This window comes from Tinamus guttatus, unplaced genomic scaffold (genome assembly GCF_059628265.1).
Source record: "Tinamus guttatus ecotype Peru unplaced genomic scaffold, ASM5962826v1 Tinamus_guttatus_pri_ptg000489l, whole genome shotgun sequence".
NCBI classification, from domain to species: domain Eukaryota; kingdom Metazoa; phylum Chordata; class Aves; order Tinamiformes; family Tinamidae; genus Tinamus; species Tinamus guttatus.
The window spans coordinates 3,765,409-3,789,427 of NW_028289023.1; the positions used below are offsets into that span (position 1 = coordinate 3,765,409).

Here is a 24,019-nt window from a genome sequence, read left to right on the forward strand (position 1 = left end):
GGCGCGTCCCCCCGCGCGGGGGGTGCGGTTTCGCACAGGAGACGCCCCTGCCGCTCTGTGGGACAGCGCGGGGCCGCGCCCGCCCTCGCGCGCCGCCTCAGCCCGGGGCCGTTGGGACCGTTGGGCTCTCCCCGCGCCCCGGAGTCACGCGCGGCTCCCGCTCGCGGTGACGTCACCGCCCGCTCGCCGCCTCAGCCGGCGCTGGTGGGAGCTCCGCGCCACGGGCTGCTCCCGGCGCCGCCTCCCCTCTGCTTCCCTTCGCTTCCTTCCCCTGTCCGCCCGCCGTCCTGCCGGCCGGCGCAGCCCCATGTTCGCGCTGGAGAAGCCGTCGGGGCAGAAACCGGTCACGTTCGGGAACATGGCGTCCGTGGGGGATTTTAACGTGCTCAGCTCCAGCATCCCAGCCACCAAGGTGGAGCTCTCCGTGTCCTGCAGGTACCGCGGGCGGGGAGCGGGCAGCGCGGGCGAGCTGCGAGCGCTCCGGCGCGGGGAAGCAGCCCGGGCGGCGCCGCTGCCCCTCGCTGTGGAGCCGGGGCTGCCGGCGCCGTCCCGGGGAGCGCGGCACCGTCCCGGGGAGCGCGGCACCGTCCCGGGGCTGCCGGCGCCGTCCCGGGGAGCGCGGCACCGTCCCGGGGCTGCCGGCGCCGTCCCGGGGAGCGCGGCACCGTCCCGGGGAGCGCGGCACCGTCCCGGGGCTGCCGGCGCCGTCCGGGGCTGCCGGCGCCGTCCCGGGGAGCGCGGCACCGTCCCGGGGCTGCCGGCGCCGTCCCGCTCGCCGTGGCCGGGGCAGGGAGCTCCCGTCGAGCCTCTAACGCACCATTTAAAGCGCTCCCGCGAAAGTGCCCCGAAAGCGGGCGCGTAACCCCGCCGTGTTTTACCAAACGCTGGGGCTGAGGAGTTGAAAAACCACCCGCGCACCCCGTCTGTGCAGTGTGTGCGGCAGTGCCCGGGGCCGGGAATCACAAAAATCTGGCTCCTCGAACCCGTGAGGATTTTCCGTTCTAAAACTTTTTTTTTTTTTTCTTTTTCCTTCTTGGCTTTGTGAGTTTTGAGCTTCTTTCACATTTTGCAATTTCTGTAAGCTTGCCCCGGTAGTTCGGGAGCAATGAATCCTTTTCGCTGGCATCTCCTAGCGGATAATTGGAACTGTAAGCGCTGCTTCCCGATGGGAAATGACAAAGTTTGCTCCATTTTCCTGGTGTAGCGCCGATCTAGAGTTGGAATGTTGCTGTTGGAATGGCTTCTCTGAGGACATGCTCCAAACTTCCCTCAGAAAAGCAGCATTTGGTGATTAGCCAGGATTCCTATTGAAAGCAGCTAAGACGATGAGTAACATAAAAAGTGTGAACTTGGCTGGCTAAAGCAGAAATAGTTGTCACACGAACTTGCTGATATTCTGCCTATCCCGGGAGTGGTTACTAGCAACAGCCACAGGAAACTCTGGTTCCTTAACGGCTGTGTCTAAAAACATCCAGAAACTTTAGCGTTCTTGTTCAGGTTCTTCAGATAAACTGTCACAATTAGCAGCTGTCAGATCGTTTATACTGTTTTTAACTCACTTCAGTTATAATGAGTTTCTTTCATTCCAGGTATTGCAATGCCTGGTATACACCTGAAAAAAGTTTTCTTTTTTTCAAACCTTAGTTTTACCACGTTTTGAAAGCCCCTTGGGTGGTTTTGAAGGAATGTGGATGTATCACATAGCTGATCACTTCTCACCTTAAGGACCTTACTTACAATTAATTCCTTTCTCTTTATGTGTCTTCAAAAGGGCACAGATGTTTTGTTAAAAATGTATTTCTTGTTTTTGAAAATGCTTTTGCTTCCTGGTATGTCTTGATGTCAGGAGCATAAGCACAGGAGTTTCCAGACTGATTCCTTTATTCCTCGTGTGCTGAAATGATGACTTCTGATTGCAAAATCATGCTTTAAATTTTAAGTATAAAATGAATGGCTTGGTGGCAGAGGTTAATGATTAACACATGATTTGATTCATTTGTAAACACGATCTTTGGCTAGAGCTTCAGAAAAGTAGTGTTTAACAAAATTGTGAAATATAGTAGGATTAAACTGTGGAAAGTTTATCAAATGCTGAAAAACCTTTAATAATTAGTGCTTGTATATTCTTAAACAGCTAGCGAAAGATCCTTTAAAATAATTTGAGTCAAGACATTAATTTTCCCTTGATATTTGCAGACTCATAGAATTAATTTGGTCACTTGTTTACAGCCATAATTATCCTTTCTTTCCTTGAGTGTTTTCTTCTGATGCTTTTTTTTTTTTTGTTTGCTTTGGTTATAGTATCTAGAGGAACTTCTTCCAATTTGTTCAAATTGTGTCACTTGGTGGTCAGTGCAAGTTGTTTGTTCTGTGCCTGTGCCACCAAATCACTTTGTGAGTGTGGACAATATTCTCTTACTTCTGATTTTTTTTTTCTCCAGTAAAAATACAGCAGCTCCTATTCTTTTAGCTTTATTTTGGTGTGATTTGTCTGTTAGCATTTCCCAATTTGCCTTGCATGCCTATGCTGTCAGTGTTATCAAATTAGGCAGGATTCAGTACTGTGCAGATGGGATTGCACTGCCTCTCATCCTGAGATCCAGTCTGTTTAGCTTCAGGAGCTTGTCAGCCTCAGGGAGGGACCCATCTTGCAGGATGGGAGATTCCTTAAATGTGCAAAATTTAAATTGAGGAAATGTTTTGGATACTGCTTCATGCTCTTTCTGGGGTTTCTTTATGACTATGAAATCTTTCATATGATTCTCTTGGCTGCTGGAATATCAGTAATGGCTATGGGTTTTACAAATGTTGGAAATGTGAGAAATCATTTTAATTCTTTCCTAATTATTACTACTGTATGTCTAACCAGCAATAAGATCACGTTATTTTTAGACTTTTGCAAGATGTAGATTTCTTAAGAGCAAGATCTAGTCTTGCAGAACTTAAGCATCTCATTGCAAAAGATCCTTCAGCGTTGGTAAACAGAGGACTATAGTCTAGATGAATGGTTTTGTAGCCATCTCCTTCTGCACCTTGTAGGTTCCCCCATCATATGAAGTGCATTGAGGTATGACGAAAACTTCACTGTCACCTGCTGTGCAGTTTCCATTCATTGTGGGCATCAGCATTTTGCATATGGTTGTCATGTGCTAAAAGAAAGGATCAGGACTCTAACTCTCTGGTCAATGTCTAAGAGATTATCCTGGCTGCTCTTTACTTTTTATTGCGGTATTCTCTTCAGCCAAAAGGTTCCTTTTCCTCTGAAGAGATATTTGCACGGTAACCAGGCACAGGCCTGGCCTTGAATCTGCCCTCCTCAGCTCTGGATATAAACCTGCAGTCCCATGTGAGCGTGAGCCTCAGGCTGTGCCAAGAGGAAGGGCGCACTTGAACCTCCTCATCTCGTTGTTTCTGCACGTGGTCTGTGATATCTGCCATCCTTTATCCCGATGCCCGATGATCTTCTTGGTTAACTGTGCAAAGAAGATAAATCTTAAAAAAGTTACATGCTCTATTCTTGCCTTCTCCATCAGTGCAGTTTGTAGTTGTTGTTGCTAGTGTGAACTAGTATGTTTGATGCCAAGGACCCCAAGTAGGCGATGTTTATCGCATATCTTAAAATCTGTGCTGTGTGTGAACATATGAAGTTAAAGGTAGTTTAATGGGCTGTCAAGTTTTTCAGTTCTTGTTGTGAGCTGTATGTTGGTTTCTGTTTCTCATAGTTATCGAGGAGCTAGAATTTTTTTCTCCCCATTTTGCAGTTTCCTTGTAGTTTCTTGAGTAAACCACAACTTTTGTGAACCTGTATCTTATAATGCCAAGAGTTGCATCATGTCTCCTGTTGAATATTTATTTCCAGGTTGAATGAGAAGCTATCAGAATGATCTTTCTGGGGATAATTCTTGCATGTACGTAGGAAGATGAAGCTGTAAACTGATCATTTTATGACTTTAATGTTATATCAAAGATGCCATGAGAGATGCCATATGAGAAGTGGTTAAATGTTGTAAAATAGTGACACAGTATAGATTGACTTTGTTCATTCAAACCTGTTAGAAAGTTGTTGTGTTAATATTGCTGTGGTAAACTTTATGCTGGATGAGACCATCTGTTATCATCACTCTGGATTTATGCTGGATAAACACCACACAGTCTCTTCTCCCGCACCAGGTGTAATGTACGTGTGGGAGAGTGAATTCCTTATCCTTGACAAGGCAACACAAGCATGACGGGGTGCCCATGCCCCGTTTGGGTCAGTGCTGCTTCACTTTGACCAGAAAGCTGGTCTCAATGAATGGTCTGTTTGAGTGGAATTAAACAACTCCTATTCTCAGTAGTCAAGACAATCTAATTTCAAACTTTCTACATGGAGGAACACAGAACTGCTACTTCAGATTTTTTTTTCCCTTTCTTTTTATCTGCCAGTCAGCAAGTCGTAAGCAGGTGTTTTCCAGTGTTTGCTGTACCCAACAGCATGTTATATTCTATCTTTGGTTGTCTTAAAGATTAATTTCTTTCCAGCCAGTTCATTTGCCTCCTTGTTATTTGGAAGTATTAATTATTTGTTAGAAATTACTATGACGCAATGGTAAAGCAGAGTTCCAAGAGAATTTCTTAAGCTTGTAACTCTGTATAATTTTCAGAACACAGATTATTTTATTATTTTATTCTATTTGTCAGGCTATATTGGATTGAATATATATATATATATATATATAGTGTTTATATATATAAGGCTTTTATGTATATATTCACTTCCCTGCCCTGTGTGTGTCTTTCACACACTGATGGAACTGCCTAGGCTATGAGCTGACTTCACCTGAGGAAAACGGAACTCTCAGGAGAAGAAAAATAAACTGGTGAAATGTCCATCAAAATAATTTCTGTGATGCATTGCAGTTAGCTTGTGTGTTTTGTTTGTTTGTTTTTCTATTTCTGTACTGTTAACTTCTAAGCAGGCATATCTGTGAGTGATACTTTTTAGGTAAATGTGTGTCCCTGTAAGTGCAGTCTTGCCATTGCTAGCACCAGGCTCGAGGTTCAGGCCATTCAGTTCAGCAAGGCCTATGGCTTGCCAGTTTTGTCTGAACTTGCCCTGGCTTGGAGCTTTGTTTAAGCTTGTTTAACTGTAACAGCAATTTTTCGAACGGCCAAGTGGCCCAACTAGTTTCACTTCTGCTTGTCTTTGTGCAAGCATGGGATATACCCATCATATTTCCTGCAGCTGCTAGGAACAAGCAGTTACTGCGTAGCAGGACCTGCTTGTGGCCCTGGCAACAGCACCTCGGAGCAGGACGGCCGCTTCTCCCTGCACAGGACCTGGGAGCTGGTGGCTACCTCTAACTCCCACCGCCGGTGACGCTGACAGTCTCAGGCCTCAGAAGGGCAGCATATGGCCGAGTGTGGAAACAGAGAAAGGGTTATTAGCAGGAAGCACATAGCAGCTTCAACTGCTTCTTCCTAAGACCTTTTTTTTCCTTCAGTGTTTTCTCATTGTCCTTTTCATGTAAAAATTATATTTGAACTGAAAGTAACCTTTGATTAGACTGTTAGGATTTCAATTACAGTAAACTCTTTGCTTGCCATTTAGAGGGTGTTCTCTCTTTTTGCCCATAAAAACATTTTTGGTGTAACAGATCTTGTGATAGGCTACAATGACAAGTGTATTTTCAGGAACAATAATGGCTTGATCAGTCTTTTCCCTTGCTACACAAAAAAGTGATGCACAGTGAACTGATATGGATGTTAGATACCCCTTTTCCAACCCCATCTCTGTCTCCTCTTCGCCCTCTCCCCTTGTGATTAGTTTTTAGCTTTGGGTCTGTTCCCCACTCCACAGAGCAGGATTAATGGGTAAGCATCGAGGGAGAAGTTAGCAGCAAAGGACTGCTTAAGGAAGCACAGACAGTGGAATCCCACTAATCTGCTGCTTTAAATGAGTGTTCTGGATGATTAGAAGAAATGGTAATTTAATTTGAGAAGTATTAGCAACAGCAAACATGGCAGGAATGGTAGGTGTTTTTGTTTGCATCAGATAATAAATGAAAGGCAAACATGGATGGCAATCACGAAAATCAACCTATGTATCAGTCTTCCCTAGGCAACAGTAGATTGGTGCTTTCATGGCGGCCATTTATCCATCTGGTTACTGGTTTCTGTGCTGAGTTTCATTTGAGCACAGAGGTCAGCAGCACTATTTAAACTTAACTGGTAACTGGTAAACTTAACTGCGGTGAGACGGGAAAATGAAAAAGCCGGACCATATCTTTCACGATGACGGGATGAGCTTTAATATATGACAAATAAAAAAAGAAAAACATTCCATTTGGGACAGGAAGGAAATTGCCCAAGGTAGCTGATTTGCTTATTTTCCAACCTGGCTGAGATAGCTACCAATCAATACCTTAATTCTTGTTCTATTAATATAAGTCTCTGTTTCTATCCTACTAAACTTTTACACTCTTTTTGGTAAATTTGTGTGATTTGACCATCATGACAATACTTAAGTGACTCCATTCCTTCAACAGCAGTGAATCAAATGGGGCAGACTGGCAAACTTCTGCCACATGTCTCAACTAGTAAGATGTGGTTGGTTTTCAAGAATTAAGGGATACAGCTAAACAGATAGAGAACTTAAGAATTTTGAAAGCAAAAGATATAGAGATACTGTGTTGATTGCAGCTGGGGCTCTCCTTTTGGCAGATAGTGTGGAGGAATGAAACAACTGATGATACAGGTGTATTGGACCCTTACATTTCCGTTTCTTGATAGCTAAGCAGTAAATCTCCTTGTCAAGGTCTGTGGTCATTTATGGGGACTCACAGGCGACTAAGGGGTTGTAAAGAGGGAAGACAATATTCACTTATTTCTGAGAAACAGATGCTGCAAGAAACCTCTGATGCAAGAGGTAAATCTTTATATATATATATATATATATATATGTGTGTGTGTGTGTATATATGCACATAGAGAGGCTTGCAGGATTGTCATAAAACTCATGGAAGCCCCATTGGTTTCACCATTTTTATAGCTTCCTTCTTTCTTTTTGCCCTGGAGACTTTTGAACCAATGTATATATGACTTGACTGGAAATGACTGGAAGGCTGAAAATTATTTCTAGATCTTCTTATTAATGAGAAGAGTCAGTTACCTCTCTATAACCTTTGGAGAAGTATTGTGGATATTTGCTTAAATTTGTATGTCAGAAGTGCATTTTCTTTCTGCCCAGTTCTTTTACTACTGCAAAGAGTGGAGACAATCTGCACAGAAAATGTGAGATCATCCTCATTGCCTTTAGTCAGGAAAGCCACCTTTTTCTTGCATGCAAGCCTATCATATGAGAACTGGTTATTCTGTCAAGAAGATTTGTTTCTGAGAATTTATCTGCATTTAGCTCTTGGACATTCTGAATCCAGAAATATAGAGGCTAATAGCTTGCTTTTTTTCTTTTTTTCTTTGTCCTGTCAGAGTACAGGAGAGTATAAAGAGCTAGGGGTGGATGACTACTTAAGCTAGCACTACAGCTGAAAAGTTGTTGGTGAAATTGCATTGCAAGAAGTCAAGGGGACTCTTGAGTCAAGTGGGCTCTTTGGATCACGTGGCTTCTTATCTAGGGCTCACCATTGCAAGTCCAGCAGTACCAACCAACACGGAGCTCCAGTGACTGCTGTGGTGTAATACAGTGTATTACAATTAGCAGTGCAGTAGATGATGAAAATGTATGTTTACAAAAAAATACAAAACTTAGTTATTCAAAGTTATTTTATTTGCAAACTGTTGAATGCTGGGTTTTGCAACCATGAAATCTTTGGCGGTCTTAAATAAAATCTAAAGATGAAGAAAGAAAGAAACCATCAGCACTTGGAGAGAAATTTGGACAATTCCTTTTGATATAAAGCACAGTTTTTATCATTAGGAATTTCAGTATTCTGATACATAAGGAATAGACTTTAAAATATTCAGTTCCATAGTTAGTATAGTCTATTCTTCAGTGCCAAAATCTGTTCTCATGGAGGAATTGAATGCAAAACAGATCTCTGATGTTTAATGAATGCAAGTAAAATACTGAAAGAAATATCAGAGTTGAAATGTGTTGGTAAAGTTATTGTGTTTTATCTTTGGATAATTGCTAATATTTTTAAGAGCTGAGACTTTTCAAAAGTTGAGAATTCATGATTGTCATAAGAAACATGGATTTTGCATTCTTGTTTCATACACCGGACTCAATAAAAATACTTTTCAGAGCTGGAGTTTAGTATATTGGTTATTAAAGTCAAATAAAATGAAGTATATGTGATTAAGGTGAGTAAATGTTACCTTTTAATATAGATCAGTCTTGTCAATTTCTGCATAATGTATACAGGACAAAGGACTCGGTAGACAAGCGACATAGACTGTAGTGATTTCTGTTTAACGATGGATGATAACTAGATCACGGTTAGATATCTAGATCCCAGATTGCAAAAGGGTCTGATCTATATGTATGAGAACTTAAAAATCTTTAGCACTTTGCAAATACAAAGAAACTATATTGCTCTGACAAATCTTGATTAAGTTCATGACACTGCACAAAATGATTGTGTAAGACATAGCTAAATATGGTCTAACTTTTCTTCTCTATTGATTTTATTTTCTCTGTGGAATTTGCTTTCATCATACCAAATAAGAATTTTTTATCCGTCCATTTCTAACTTGTTTTGTTCTTTACAAGTTATTAATCGGAAGGTGGTATTGCCCTGACTTCGATTTATTTTTGCCTTTTTTTAGTTTATGTAGCTATGCTACTACAAGTATTTTGGGAGGTTCACTCTAGAATATGTCCTGGGTAGCTGCGCAATGAATTCCTTCAGGAACTGTGACAGTGCCTTCTACACAGATGTTCCTAGACTTCTCTGCTGTAGCTATATAACGCAGGTGCTACCCCAGGTAAAACAACCTGGTTAAATGTCTTTTCCCCCAGCTCTCTCACCCAAAAAGATTGGTAGTAATTCATGCTCTTATTTGCACTGCTGATCTAAAGGATGTCATGATTTAGGAAAAAAAATCCACGTTAAGTCAAAATAGTTCTGGTTTTATTTCTCTTGGAGTTTTGGGCCAGTGGAAGTAACAGAAGTTTTAAATTTTTCTGGTCTATGAGTTTACGAGCTCTTTTAGGGCTGTTTTCTGAGAGAAAGTAGCATATTAACAGAAAGATGACTTTTCTAAGGAAAAAGGGAAAGAAATACATCCTGTATTGCTCAGAAACTGCTATGGACTATTTAAGAGATCTAGATGATTGGAGTACAAATGAAACAATACAAAGACTATAAAGCTGCAGAAATAACATTCTTTTGCTTTTAGCATTTTTATGATTGTAGATTCTCATATACTTATGTGCCATGAAATTTTCATATATTCAAAGGAATATTTTTTAATTGTATTTCTACTAAAATGAAAATGCAGTAATGAAAATTGAGTAGTTTCTCTAGCTGTTAAATGAGCTAGTGTTCTGGAGACACTGGTCTTTAAGTTCCTTCTGAAACTGTCTGCATTGGCTAAATTCATATGTTATTATTTTAATTGATTATTAATAATTTAGAAAATCAGACAACGTCTGCAAACTTTACTGATAACATTATTTATGTTAGAAAGTATGAAGGGCAGAAATTAGGATATTACAAACTATAGTAATTCAAAACTTTGAATTAGGGCTCTTTGGGGCCCTGAATTACAGTATTAAACTTTGGTACTTCAGCTTTACACTTCCTTTAGAGATACTGGCTATATAGAAATCTTCTTAGCTCTAGAATTCCTTGAGCAGCAAATGTTGGTGACTAGGAACATTCTCAGGAAGTGTTTCAGAATCTACAGAATCTTCACTGTCTACCATTTTTGTTGTTTTTTGTTTACTCATGGCATCAACTTTTGCTTGCCACTGGAATCAGAATATTGGGATAGATCGGGCTTACAGTATTGAGTATGGACACTATGTTTCTTATGTATATAGGAAAATTTAAGAGGAATCAATATAGGGAGAAAATCTGAGGTTTAAAGTGAAAGAAAATAAAGGTAGGAAATGTTTGAAAGAGCTCAAACTATTTTAGTTATGAAAAAAGACTTATTAAAATGGTTTATTCTGGAATTACAAACACTAAAATAGGAATTATAAAGTCATTGTATAGTATTAGAAAACATAAAAATGGTTTGGAATCCTTAGTATCAGCATGAGATACCTATACCATAACCTAATATGCTTGGATTTTTTAAAGAAAATCTTAATTTTGATTTTTTTTTCTGTTTTCTTTTGCCATTGGTTTGGGGATAATAAAAAACAACTGTAGCTACCTACCATGAATTAATGGTATGTCTAGATTTGTTTAATTCAAGAGAAGTAGGAGGAAATTTTTGTTCTATATTGGCATTTCTAATATTATAGAACTTACTGGAGTGTCTCTTGAAGCAGTTTGTAATGGTCATTACAGACTTGGAATCACTGATTTTATTCATTTTTTTTTTAAATCAGTTTATATTTGTGCACTGTCAGTAAAGATTGCGTATAGTCTGTCTGAGTAGAATTAAATGCATGTATAAATCCCAAATCTGATTAGAGAAGGATTTACGTAGAGGTATCATGTATAGGCTTTGAGCTCATTATAAATAATAATTTTAAACCTACTACCTACTTGCTTTAGCTAAAGTAAATGCTAACATTCTTGAAAAAATATCTTTGATTCTTTTTCCTTGCTCTTCATTTGTGGATTTGGCAAGACCTGAAATGGGGATACAGGATCCTTTCCTTTCTGAGGTTTAAGTGGGCCACTTAAAACATGTGCATTGAACAACATATTTTTATGCATTTCCATGCTGTTCAGTAGCAGGAAAACAATATGATTTAGATTTGAGTGAACATAACAAATGGTGACCTTTACAGAGTCTGTACTAATTATTAATAAGCTGTAAGGGATGTAAACTGGTTATTTAATCTTTCCTCTTGCTCTGGGGTGGGATCAAAGAACTAATTAGGACTTGTAGCTATCTAATATGTTCTTAAAGTCCTACAGTGATGGAGATTTCATATAATGCCTGGAAGTCTTTAAAGATGAAAGAGTAAAATGGTGGAATAAACTTCATCTTTTCCATTGCAGTGCAGAAATTCAGCACAGAGTTAAAACTATTTCCTCTTGTTCTGTGTACACAGAGATCAACCCCCCTGCTCAAGCAGGGACACCTAGAGCACATGGCACAGGGTCTTGTCCAGATTCTGAACATCTCCAAAGATCAGTTACACTTAGCAGCAGTGTTACCTACATAGATATATTCTATAGAGTTCTGTTTATTTCTGCCTCGTTTGAACTGTGGTGGCCCCATGTCCTTCTTGGCATGCAGTGCCTCAACCTTTATTCACTATTTGAATACTAAATTTACCAGTACTAAGATGACCAGATAATTACTGTAAAGCAGTATTTTTGTTTATTTATTGCAGTATGCTTTTCTGACAAAGGCAGGAGATTCATGACCTCTGGTCTGTTATCATGTCTAGAACATCTATTTAATATAACTGTATATCCAGTGTATTGTTGCTGCTGTATTTGTATTGTTGCTGCTAGTTAATATCTAAATAAAACATGCGGCCTAAGCTCAGTATGTCTGTCTTGTCCCTCTTCAATGGCGCTTTGGATTTTTTTTCAAATCATTTTTATAATTTGTCAAGATTATTTTAAAGTATGCTTATTTAAAGCTTTTTTTTTTCTTTTTTTGATGATGAAACACTGGTAACTGTATTCTGAGAATGGTTTTCTAGTCAATTTTGCTACAGCCATTCATGTTTTATAGTAACTTCCTGTAATGATAATTTGTGTCTTTATATAATTTTCAGTTGGCTGAAGTATGCCTTATATGTAGGGACTACATGTAAGACAGAAATCTATTCATACTTCTTTTTCCTCTTCTAGGATTTTTAGAGATACCTTGTTTTTAATGTGCATTCTCTTTATCTTTTAATCTTCTTTTACCTTACTCAACCTTGACAGATTCTTTCAGGTAATTGCTGATAGGGCTGACATGCCATCAGTGTTTGAAGTGTCCTGTGATAGATATTCATCTGTTCACTGTCTTGAAAATACTTACATTGCCTAGAAACTGTGCTATAAATTGCAGTAGGTAACCTGTAAAGATAAATTTACTCATAGCCAAGATCCTGAAGAAATTGTACTAATGATTTAATTGTAATGCTCAGGAAGATACCAAAGTCTTGGTTCATCTAGTCTTAAATGCTAAAGTTCTATTTAGAGTATTGTTTCAGGTTGAAGTCTAGCTCAAAAGACATATCTGATTTTTTGGGGGGGCTCAACTAGCAGTTAATCTATGGTAGATATCTGTGATTTAAAATAATTTCTTTTCCTGTTCCCTTATGTATTTAGTGTGCTTGTCCTCTGTTGCTTTTCATTTCATGATATTGGAGTGTTTGACCCACAATTTGTTCAAATCAGTAGACAAAATGAAAGGTAGAAAGACTGGAGTGTTAGTGCTAAGTGCCAAGTAAATATTGTGCATGAGAAGGATTTAAAAAAAAGGCTGATTATCAATCAAAATTCTTAAAAACATATGCATTGGTACCTTATTTGCATCTTCCTGCATTTTTAATAAATTACTTTTATATCTGTTTTTTAACAGAAATCTTTTGGACAGAGACACATTTTCAAAATCCGATCCAAGTAAGTATGCAGTATTTTATTCTTTTTCCTCATCATGTATTCCAAATGAGTAAGCACTGGATTAAAAATTGTGTTTCTTCCATGCAAATTAAGTTCCTTTTGCCTTTGTGACGATTGTTTAAAATAATGCTAGCAATCCTTGTAGTTTCTCTTATACGAACTGGGATTTTAAAGATTCCATTTACCGTTACTACTTTTGTGAGATATCTGGTCCCTCCCTCCTTTTTTTAAAAAAAAGCAAACAACCCCCATTTTCTTGAATGAAATGTCTTTCATATTTTTTAAAATAAGATGTTCTAGGTTTCTGCCAATACTAGTATGCAGACTAAATAGACTTAATTTAAAACTCTTTTTGCTTTTGCTCCTAGTGCAGTGACACCTACTAATCTCAAGGTCAAAAGATGAGAAATAAAATTATATTATTTTGTTTGTGAGAACCTTTCTCGGTATGAGGCTTGTAGATAATATGAACAATGATAGGTTCATATTTTCAGATATGGAAGACAAGGACGCTTATTTTCCCCTGAAGTTTCATATAAGAAACAAACTCAAGACTTGGTATGAGTTTTAACAAAAATTCATACTGTGTCCAGTTTTAGACTCACTGAATTTGTAACCATCAAATCATAATATCATAGAACACTGTAAATTAATTCTTCATATTAAGATCCTGTTAGTTAACTGAGTCAATTCTAATATGCTTTTCAAACTCCAGTTAGTTATCGAAGGATACTGATGATTGATAGCAAAAACCTGGTCCTATCCTCATTCAAGGAGGGACACACATAACCATAATTGACACCCATGCTCATGTAAACAGACTTCTTCTGAAACCAAAAAGGAACTTTTGATTTCTCCAGTCCTCTTAGGAGGCTTACTTAGCCTGTTTTTGATATTGTAACTTGCTATTCAGTATTTATTCCAATTCTGATCACTTTCCTACAATCTAGAAATTTCATAGGGAGGGATCGTGCAGTTTGCCTCCCAGGAGGCAAATTACAAATTTAAAGAATTATTTGAAGAATACTGTAAATTTAGAAATTGACTGAACATTTCTTATTTTCACAGTCTGTGTTTTGTACACACAAGCCATTGGAAACAAGGAATGGAGAGAGGTAAGATACATATGTATTGTTTTAACATAAGTTGTATCCAGGCTAAACAATGGTAATCATATATTACTGGTAAACACTCAAACAATTCAAAACATTATTCCCATTTTCCATATATGTATCTCATATTTCCACAAGAAAGTAAAAGCAAAATAAGAAAAAAAAATCCTATTTTCTACTGTCAGGAATTAGGTCAAACTTCTTATCCATGCAGACAAGATTTGTAGATATGGAGAGACAGGGAAACACTAAAAGATCTGTGGAAGACTTCAGCAAAACTAATCTATAGGTGTAGTGTTGAGGAAAAGCTAGGTGCCTCTGCGTAGGCTGTGCACCTGGCAGCAAGAGACAAGAGTATTGGGTATGGTTAGGTGCAGTACAGAGAGGCTTGATGAAACTCTTCCTCACTGTTCTGCTATGTGGCCTGCATTTGAAGAGGTCAGGGAGGAGTGAGTTATCTTACTGTTGCTGGCTGTAAGAAAAAGTCTTGTCTTCAGAACTGATATTTTACATGATTACCACAGAAGGGGCACAAAAAACAGACCTCTTCCTTTCTATTTAATGTGCCTGCTAATTTGCTGGAGAAATATGTTTTCCCTCTGCTGAAATGTGGTCTTAGTTCTGTCAGGTTAAGGGAATTAAATTTGTCTCCTGCTTGGACAAAAGCTCAAATAATCAGACTAATATATGAAATGCTATTTGCTGTTTTTAATTAAATTTCTCCTGCCTTTTGTTCTGACCTCAGTGTGTGTTAGACATCCTCTCAGTATGCCTGCCTACTACATCGTGTTCCTCTGATGGCTTGTGTGAAGTAATGACAGTTTCAGGACCTACATGGCAACTTGCCTGCACTAAACTGGCAGAAATAGTGGACATGCATGGAATTCTAAAATTTTGGGTATTAAATCTAAAAGCAAGGATGTCTTCAGGTGTTCTGCTGCCTTAGTGGTTTGAGGTAGTTCAGTAGTCAAGCCTAGATCACTATTAAAGCATCCGAATCCTCCTGTTGTCTAAGTGTAGGAGTGTTTTGACAGAAATTCTGGCCTTTGTTATTGTCTAAAGTTGATGTGTAGCTTTGTAGATTTTTTTTTCTTTTTTTCTGGTGCAATTTTTAAAGTATTATCTGTTTGCTGAATTGTGTTTGTCCTGGTGGTCAAACACATCAGCTTGCTTAGAAAATTTTCTATGTGATAATTATAAGGTGCTTTGAGGGGATAATCAATGCAAAGATTTCATTTACACATCTGTTTGTGGTAGATCCAACTTTGTAATAGCTAGGTTACCACTTGTGTAGCTAAGTGTATACCTGTATTCGTAGGTATGTTATCCCTTTATAGCTTTGTATGGTCTCGTACCATATTATCATTGTTATCAAAGTGGATATTATTATTATATTATTATTATCAACAAGCGGATGGGACAGTATGTGATATTACTGCTTTTACTACATCTTCTCACTGCTTAGAGAGTAAGTAGACGAAGTGATGCACTCTAGGCATTTTGTTATGATAGCATATACAAATTTAGAAGCTACAGGGATCACAACAGACGTTTTAGATGCCTATGCTACAAAGTCTTACCTTTTTCATTTAAGACATAATTATTTCTGCCTTGTCTATCAGGAGAAAGGTATAGGTATTTATATCTTAGTTGGATGTTTGAACCATTTGTAGTTAATGGAAAGAGATCATTTCCGAAGGGCAGTTCAGCAGACCTAATGTTCACATTAAATCAGAAGAACTCTAGAATTGCCTCCACTGATGGTCAGAAGCCTACATTTCTGACCATCAGGTGCCAAATTTGGTAAGAAGAATCCCTTTCTTAATCACTATTATGCAACACAAAATGTAGAGACTGGCCTAACAGAGGGGCTGAGTCAGGTCTTCATTTTGCATAAGTCACTAATACCAGTGATAAAATGTATGGTGGTAGGTGGAAGCTTGGTTGATGTATGCTGTGAGACGGCTAGTTTGGGTAGATGTTAAAGCAGTAATACCATGTTTCTTAGTAAAAATCTGTAAATGTGTCTGTTTTATAGCCTTTAGATATTTTTTTACCACAGAGAGGAGGAAGCCACCTGGAATTGTCTGGAGAAAACCATTAAGACATGTAATGAACACCTAATGATACGTGTAGACATTAAAGAATAGTATTTAGTCATGGCAGTGTACTTTACCTTGATTTTGTTCTGTATGCTTTTATGCATAGTTATCTTCCTCCTTTAGCCTAATTAATTTCTTTTGGACACTGCAGAAAATGCTCGAGTAAATCATATCATAATCTCTGCAATTTCCCTAGCCCTCCATGGTAGCAGCATGCTTCTTTTTCCTTTCAGCCAAGATCTTAATTGATTCAATTGTGGTGTATGATCAAATTGATTCAAAAGAATGGTTAAATCAAACCCTTCATTTAATTTCTGGGTAGATATTTTCTGCGCATTGACTGCTGTTCGCCTGTGGTATAGTTTCTCATGTTTTTACACAGTTTTATTCTTGCACACCAAATCCTCAAGAAAAAAAAAAAGTATGTAGTTCCCAATTTAATAAGATATTATTTTTCAAAACAGTTTATCTGTTGTCATTAAAAGTGTCATCATCAGGTATTTTCATCAGTTTAATTGGCCACAAATGCATCATCAGAAACCAAGTTTTGTTTCTAAAAGCATTTACTTACTTAACTTTTTGAAGCTACATGGCCTCAAAATGGCCAGGTATAGCTTTTTCTGATATGCGGAAGCCGTAAATAAAATATAGGAAGAATTTAAATTTTTCCATTTCAAAGAGAATCCTAATTCTGAAATCAAGAGAGAGAATTTCAAAGGTTAATGTTAAGTAAATATTAAACATTGGCGAAATACTCTACCAGCTGCATATCCATATCTACCAATGCCACATGTTAAAGAACTGCTTAAGGAATGAGGCTTTGAGCCTCTGGCCTACCCATTGTAAGAAAACATTGGGTGCAAATAAAATATCCATAACTCTTGAGAAATTAATTCTCCTGCTGATTTTCCTCATTCCTGATTTCCAGCTTCATGAGTTTCCAAATGTTAGTTGTTAGCTCGTAATCTCAGTAAGTTTCCATTGTTTCTTTTAAATTGGTCACGACTTCTCATCTGTCAAACCTTTCTGTTTTTTTTTTTTTTTTTTTTTTCCTGTAATTATTTAATCTGGAGGAAATATGATAGAGACAAGGAAGGAGGATTTGTTTTGTGTGGGTCATCAAGCTGAGAGATGTTATGCACTCACAACATCTGATTCAGTCATCCTGAATTTTACATTAGTTATTACCTATCACCATAGTTCTTCATTCACTCGCATGAAATTTCACCTGCCATTTTATTGTGTGATCACTCTGTATGATAAACTTTGTCTAAAAGCCTTCATACTTATTTTTAGATGTAGTTATCTGACATAAGTCTGTATAGATCCATTCATTTTGTCACTTTATTATTTTAGTCCTTTTTTCTAGGTCATTTAGGCGTGGGTCCGTTATAGAAACTTGTTGAGACCTTGCAAGAAATTTCACTTCAGTATGAAAACTGACCTCTTATACTGCTTACTAATAGAACAGTAACTTAGTACTTTTTTGTAATAAACTCATGATTAATAAATGATAATAATAATTATTAAATTATCACAGAATGGTCGAGGTAGAAGGGACCTCTGGAGAACATCCAGTCTAACGTCTCTGCTCAAGGAAGGTCACCTGGAGCACATTGCACCGGACTGTGTCCAGGTAGCTTTTGATTATCCCTAAGGAAGTAGACACCACCAACTCTCCGAGGGGAATTCGTAAAATGACCCTCAAGAGGATTCCTTCTCTTCTACCATAAGATCTTTGCTGGTTTTGCCCAGTGTGAGCACTTACTCATGTGTCTGGTAACTACACCAGAACTTTTACTAGTTTCATTACCTCTTTTACCAGAATAAAATAATGCATGTGTAGATTTTGAGTGCTGCGTTGGTGAAAATCAAAGGCTAGATGATAATCCAAATTTATTGGCATTTAGATTTTTTTTTTGAAGAGTACTAATGAAAGTTATTGTGGAACAATAAGCTTGTATCTTCCTTAGCACACAGACATGTCATAACTAAGAATGTGGTCTGTAGCAGTCTGGTAGAAAAAGTTTCGATATAGAGAAGCAGATGATGAGAGTACTAAACAAGCCATATTGTCCCACCAGAGAAGAAAGAATAAACCCTATTGTTGCTTGATATTCAGTGAAATCTGTATCTGGTAGATTTCTCAAATCTCTTTGAGGGGAATTAAGCTATTTGGAATGTAAGAAGTCATCTTCTTTCAAGTAAGTCATGTTTCCTTTCAAGGGCAAACACAGGAAGATGAGGAATCCTTTCTACTTTTTATGTACGTATGATTGTAGAACCATCTGTTAAAAATGGTTACTTTGAAATCATCATCATCTATACATGTAATAAGTATATCTTGTGAGTATACCTGCATGCATGTATTAGAGGAATATTACTGTTTTATATAGTACAATCAATTATTGGAACAACTCAATTGCAGTTGTGGTAAAACACTGCAAACTTCATAAAGTAAGCACACTAAAAATTGTTCTAGTTAGACCATAAAATTGAAGCAAAAACTAATTCAGAGAATTCTTATGGGAATGGCTAGACCTTCATTATTAAAATAGTTCCTTTGTCACTTCTAACTGGGAGGTACAGAACAGGTATGACACTCATCTGACTTGCTAGGCTTTTTGAACTCTGATGTTAGAATTAAGATTATGACTTTTCATTAACTTCATTGCTCCTTAGGGTCACTAGATTGAGATATGATAAAACTCAAATGACTAAATTAAAAAGGGAAAAAAAAAAAGGAGGGAGGGAAAAGAGAAACCTTCTACCATGGAAGGTGGTATAAGAGTTGTTATGAGATGACAAAGATTGTTTGTCTTGAGAAATGCAAAAAAAAAAAAGTATTTTTTTATTTTCTGTGTTGAATACTTATTGTCCTTTCAGTAGTTAAATTGATTCGGTTTCTCTCCTGAGTGACATTTCTGAAGTTATTTGCTTGGCCAAGTTAAGATTTTAGCTTTACACGACTTAGTGGGAGAAATTAGGCCATGAGGAGAACTAATTAATTAGCAGCTATGCTATTAGTCATAAGTGACTGGATTATAGAAATAACCTGTTCTGCTTAAAATGACTATAGTTAATTGGGAGACTAGATTTTAAAATATGATGTTTAGTTTACCTGGCGCTGGAAAGAAGCAGCCTACATTTCCCATCATTTTAGTAAGTCATCTCTAAGATAAATTTTAAAAGTAATTTGGTAGTAAGATAAATGGATATGTTTGTTTAGTGTAAAGAAACCATTTGTGTAGCCCTTGGAAAAAAGTAAACAGGCCAACAGACTGAATTCTTGTTGTTAAAAGTCTATAAAAAAAAAAAAGTTAACTGTGCCAATGAGCTCAATCTCTTGAGTTTTGTAACAGTTTTAGCATACTTAGTCGGAGATAAAGGTAGCATCATAACATACATTCTGTTAGGCCTTTGCCTTCTCTCGTCTCAGTCTGATTTCATCATCAACATACTGCCTATTTATCTCCTTTTACTGATACGCTTCTGTCATGCACTTCAAGCCAAGGCCAAAAGATTTCCCAAGTATACCTTTTTAATAATTTTAAATGGAACATTGTTTCTGGAAAATAAGCAGATTTTAAGGGATCAAAGCTACAGAAGGGAGCTTTGAGTTCTCCATCCTTCTGTTCATCCACTGTGTGTAGTCCAGCCTCCTGATCCAAGCAAGACCATCTTACATGTCAGGGCCTTAGGACTTCGCCCATCTGAATTTTGAAACTCTCCAAGGGCAGAGCTTCACAATTTCTTGGTGACCCACTCCAGAGCTTAATCACTCATTGTAGAGGAGTATTTCTCTATATCCAGTCATAATTTCCCCTGTTGAAACTTTCTTTAACTTATCCTTTTCTTAAGTGGTTTGAGAAGACTGGTTGTCTTTATGCTCTTTTGATAGTGGAGGACTGAAATGGATCATCTCTAAGTCTTGTCTTCTCCAGGCTGAATAAGCTCAGCTCCATCATCTCTTCCTCATGTGATGTGCTCCAACATGCTGACCATTTTTTTCAGAACCTCTCTGCTGAACTGTCTACTGATGAAGCCACATCTGTGTGGCCAGTTCTGGGCTCCCTGGTGAAAGGCATGGAAATATTAGAGCAAGTTCAGGGGACAATAAGACTGGCTTGGAGTATCTGTCATATGAGGAGAGGCTTGGCGAGTTGGGGTGGAGGAGAGAAGATGCCGGGATCTCATATCGGTGCATATAAATACGTTGGGAAGATGCAAAGAAGACAGACTGTGTCAGTGCAATCCAGTGGAAGGATGAGAGGGAATGGGCACAAACTGAAATGCAGGAACTTCACTTCTTCCACTATCTGTTTCCAGAATCCTATCCACCAAATACCAGACCTCTCTTGAGAGCTTCAGAGAGTTTATTTTCAGCATCCAATCTATCCTTCACTCTGGAAAACTTATGGGTGTTTCTCCTGTTCACCTCTATACGGTGCTTGTGTTTTCAGATATTCAGAAGTGTTCTTGCACAATACTCTTTGCTTAAAAAGTTGTATACATCCTTAGCAAAGGGGAATGCTATTGATAATATATGTTAAATTTTCCCTGTCTTTTTTTGGAGAGTATGTGGTTCATCAAGAATATAGTTCTAGTTTTGCTTCACTACCTCTTATGAGTAGTGCTGGGATATGGAGATCTCTGAAAAAGACGGTCCCAGTTAACTGTAGACTACAGTAGAACATACCACAGCATAGAGAAAGTGAAGGTACCTGACAGGATTTAGGTATACTGTGAAAATCCGCAAATCTTCATTTTATGATTTCTGAGGATTGCTCTTGTTTCTGAGACATGAGAGCTGTATCTCTATCTGTTAATACTTTAATTTTGTTATACCTGAGACCTTTGGATGGGTAGTTGCATTTGGCAAAACATTCATCCTTCTAGACTCAGTGCCACTCCCTCCGAGGACGTGTGTAGATGAATGGTGCTTGGAGACCCTTGCAGTTTGAGTGTGTATGTGCACAATCATTTGAAAGAGAAAAGAAGATTACTGACAAAGGTGCAGTTGTTTAAATCATGAATAACATGCTTGGAGTTCTTTGCAGCTCCAAGAATTGATCAATGAAAGGAAATTCCTGCGTTTTGAGTATGCTCTGTCCTTTCATATCACTTATATGTGTATGTGCAGAGTTTAGAATATATGGAAGTGGTTCCTATCTGAGGCTTAGGATCTCTGTACAGGTTATAGTAAATTCACATTCATGATAAGGACACATACTTTTTTTAGAAGATGCAAATCAAAAACCTCCAGTTGCAAGAAAATAACCATTTTTATTCTTTGTTTACCCGTGTTTTCTGATTTAATTGAGTCCTGGCAATGAAGAGGTGGGCAGTCTGCAGTCCCAAACTGGAGTTTAAAAAACATCAGAACGATGCTCTTTCAATAAATTGCCAAGGAATAGGCTATGCTGAGATATGTTTTGGACTACTGACCATGTAGGATAAAATTAAATTATTGTTTCTGTCATCTCTCCTTTCCTCTCCTCTCCTCTCCTCAGACATGTAGTGTTTTGAAATGAGCAAGAATATTTATTTGATATTTTGCAATCAATCATTTGTATCTGTGATATTTGTAAGTTAAATTCAGTGAAAAGTTTCTTTTTAAACCTTAAGTGATTTCAGCCTGAGGACAGCCAAGGTTCTTCTGGCAAAGACCAAGAAAAAATGCATTTTGCAGAAATGAAAGATGAAGAAAACTGAACTGAGGTGAAATATAATGCAAGAATTGAAGCACTTCTCATGGAAGTATTATGCTCTCTTAAGTGCATTCAAAGTTGTCTGGAATAATCAGCACATTTAAGTCTTTGCTTGGTATGATTTTTTTTTTTGAGGAAAGAGTAGTTTTTTTGTGCTATTGATTTTCTTTTTCCTTGATTTTGGGAGCTGAAGTTTATACAAGTTGTGTAGTGCCCTTCATCTTGAAATACCTGGTCTTCTACCAGCTATCTTCATCCATAAAATAACTGAGGTAGTCATGTGAACATAGTCATTTTCTCTTATATAACATCGGTTTAAGAAAGAATTTCACAGGCTCTTTCATATCTCGCTTGTTGCTCTTTCTTTTTTTCAGGTAATTTATTACAATTAACTGTAGTACCTGCCTTAAACTTGCACTTTTCTTTACAGTTTGGAAGAACAGAAGTAATTGATAATACTTTAAATCCAGATTTTGTGAGAAAATTTATAATGGACTACTTCTTTGAAGAAAGAGAGAATTTGCGATTTGATTTGTAAGTTAACTATCTTTGATTCTAATATTAAGGTCTCAGTAAACTTACTAATCTTTGTTGAGCACAGTTAACTTGAAAAGAGATAGTATTTGTGGGCATGGAATAAATTAGTAAGCATGGTTTATTTAACATTCCTTCCTCTGAAATATGCAACATGATAATAACTCTGTTTTAAGAAACTGATAAAGTTAACTAGGCAATATATAATCATATGCATACAAACAGAAAATATTTAGAAAGCTAGGAATATTAAAATGTTCTTTTAACAAAGTCAGTTAAACAGGCATGAAAAAACTGTCCAAAAATAAAATAATGTACGTGTAGTACAGAATCAATTTTTTTTTTTGCTAAAATAATGGCAGTATGGATTTAAGTATACTGAATTTTAAGATTTAAATGAATCAATTAAATGAAATAAAATGAAGGCAATTTTAGAAGTGGATGACTTTTTGCCTTATTCCAAATATACTAATTTCTATTATGTTGGTGAAAATAGTTTGATTTCCACTTTATTCAGTGGAAAATAGTACTGGGAGTCCAGTAAACAGATTGTCTTGCATGTCACCTATTACATTTCATCCATTCTTGTTATTCCAGTTATTAAAATAATCAAATTTGTCTTGTTTTCTTTTTTCGTTTGTTTGTTTTTTTTGATCCAATTTTTCTGTTACAAAGGATAGAGATGCTGAGTGTTGGTATATTGGTACTTTGGTCACTGTTAGAGCTAGGCAGTTGAATTAAATAGCCAAACATGTTACTTTTAAAGGATATTTATCTGTTTTCTTGTATTATATAGAATTATTCACTGATAAATAAATGAAAACAGTATTTTTGTCTTATGTCATTTTAAGGTAGGGATGAAATTAATTTTTTTTTTTTAAATCTAGCTTTAATTCACAGAATCTACTTTTAAAAATCTGACTGGATAGTAGAAAGAAAGCAGTGGCATTTTCTAGCTGGAGGAAGAAAGAGATTGGGATAAAGAGCTGAAAAGAATGAGTCAAACCGATGCTAAAAGCAGTTAGGCTTATTACCACTTACTGCTATGTAATTAGTCAAACTATTGAAAAATCATCTAACAAAATAATTCAAAGATTAGCTTAACATCCGCTAAAAAGATTAATTTTAAAATTTTTTAAAAAGTTATAAATTAAGTAGCTGAATGGTAAGTATTCTATTTTGATATTTTTTTTCCAGTTTGAATTGTTTCACTGGGAATCTAACAGCACTATTTCTTACCAGCCTGTGCTTTCTAGAAAATATTTCAGTTAGTTAGTGAAAAGTAATCCTTTAATCTGTGATGATATAATTTCCATTTCTATTGGTGAGACATATATATACACATATTTTTTCTTTATGTTGGCCTCAATTCTGTCATCTGACAACTTGGATATAACTTTCCTCTTTTTCTTTTTTTTTTTTTTTTTTTTTCTTTAAGCTATGATGTTGATTCAAAGAGTCCTAACCTATCAAAACATGTAAGTCTTTTCTGGTTATTACATTTTCTTGTGCTGAAATGCTTGTATTTTTCTCTTGACTATAAATAATACCAAATATATAGAGACGAATGAAAATACTAAGCAGTCTCATTTAATTTTAGGGATTTAAGTTTAGGTATTTTTAAAAAAAGCCAACCTAAAGAATTTCAGTCTCAGTGACTGAATTTTGGCAAAATTAGAAGCAATTGAGATAAAATAGGTAGGAAATTACCTTTAAGAGTAGAAAGTCAAATTGGCTACCTGAAACCCTGAAATTAGTGGCAATTTCCAGATTTTTAGGATGTTTTCAGCATTTTAGAGGCAGAGTAGTAAACAATTGTAATTAACAACAGACTGTGGAACTTTATAGGTGTTGATCTTTGAAACTCT

At 37.2% G+C, this 24,019-nt stretch overlaps 1 protein-coding gene across 1 annotated transcript in view; it reads left to right on the forward strand.

Moving 5' to 3' along the window:
* The first annotated feature begins 287 nt into the window (after window positions 1-287).
* The window catches only part of CPNE8 (copine 8), a 76,624-nt gene continuing 52,892 nt past the window's right edge, over window positions 288-24,019 (forward strand). The window contains exons 1-5 of the mRNA XM_088533241.1: window positions 288-435; window positions 12,652-12,692; window positions 13,761-13,807; window positions 22,048-22,151; window positions 23,590-23,629. Of these exons, the coding sequence (XP_088389367.1) occupies window positions 308-435; window positions 12,652-12,692; window positions 13,761-13,807; window positions 22,048-22,151; window positions 23,590-23,629 (360 nt within the window). The 5' untranslated portion in view covers window positions 288-307. The remainder of the gene's footprint in view (window positions 436-12,651; window positions 12,693-13,760; window positions 13,808-22,047; window positions 22,152-23,589; window positions 23,630-24,019) is intronic.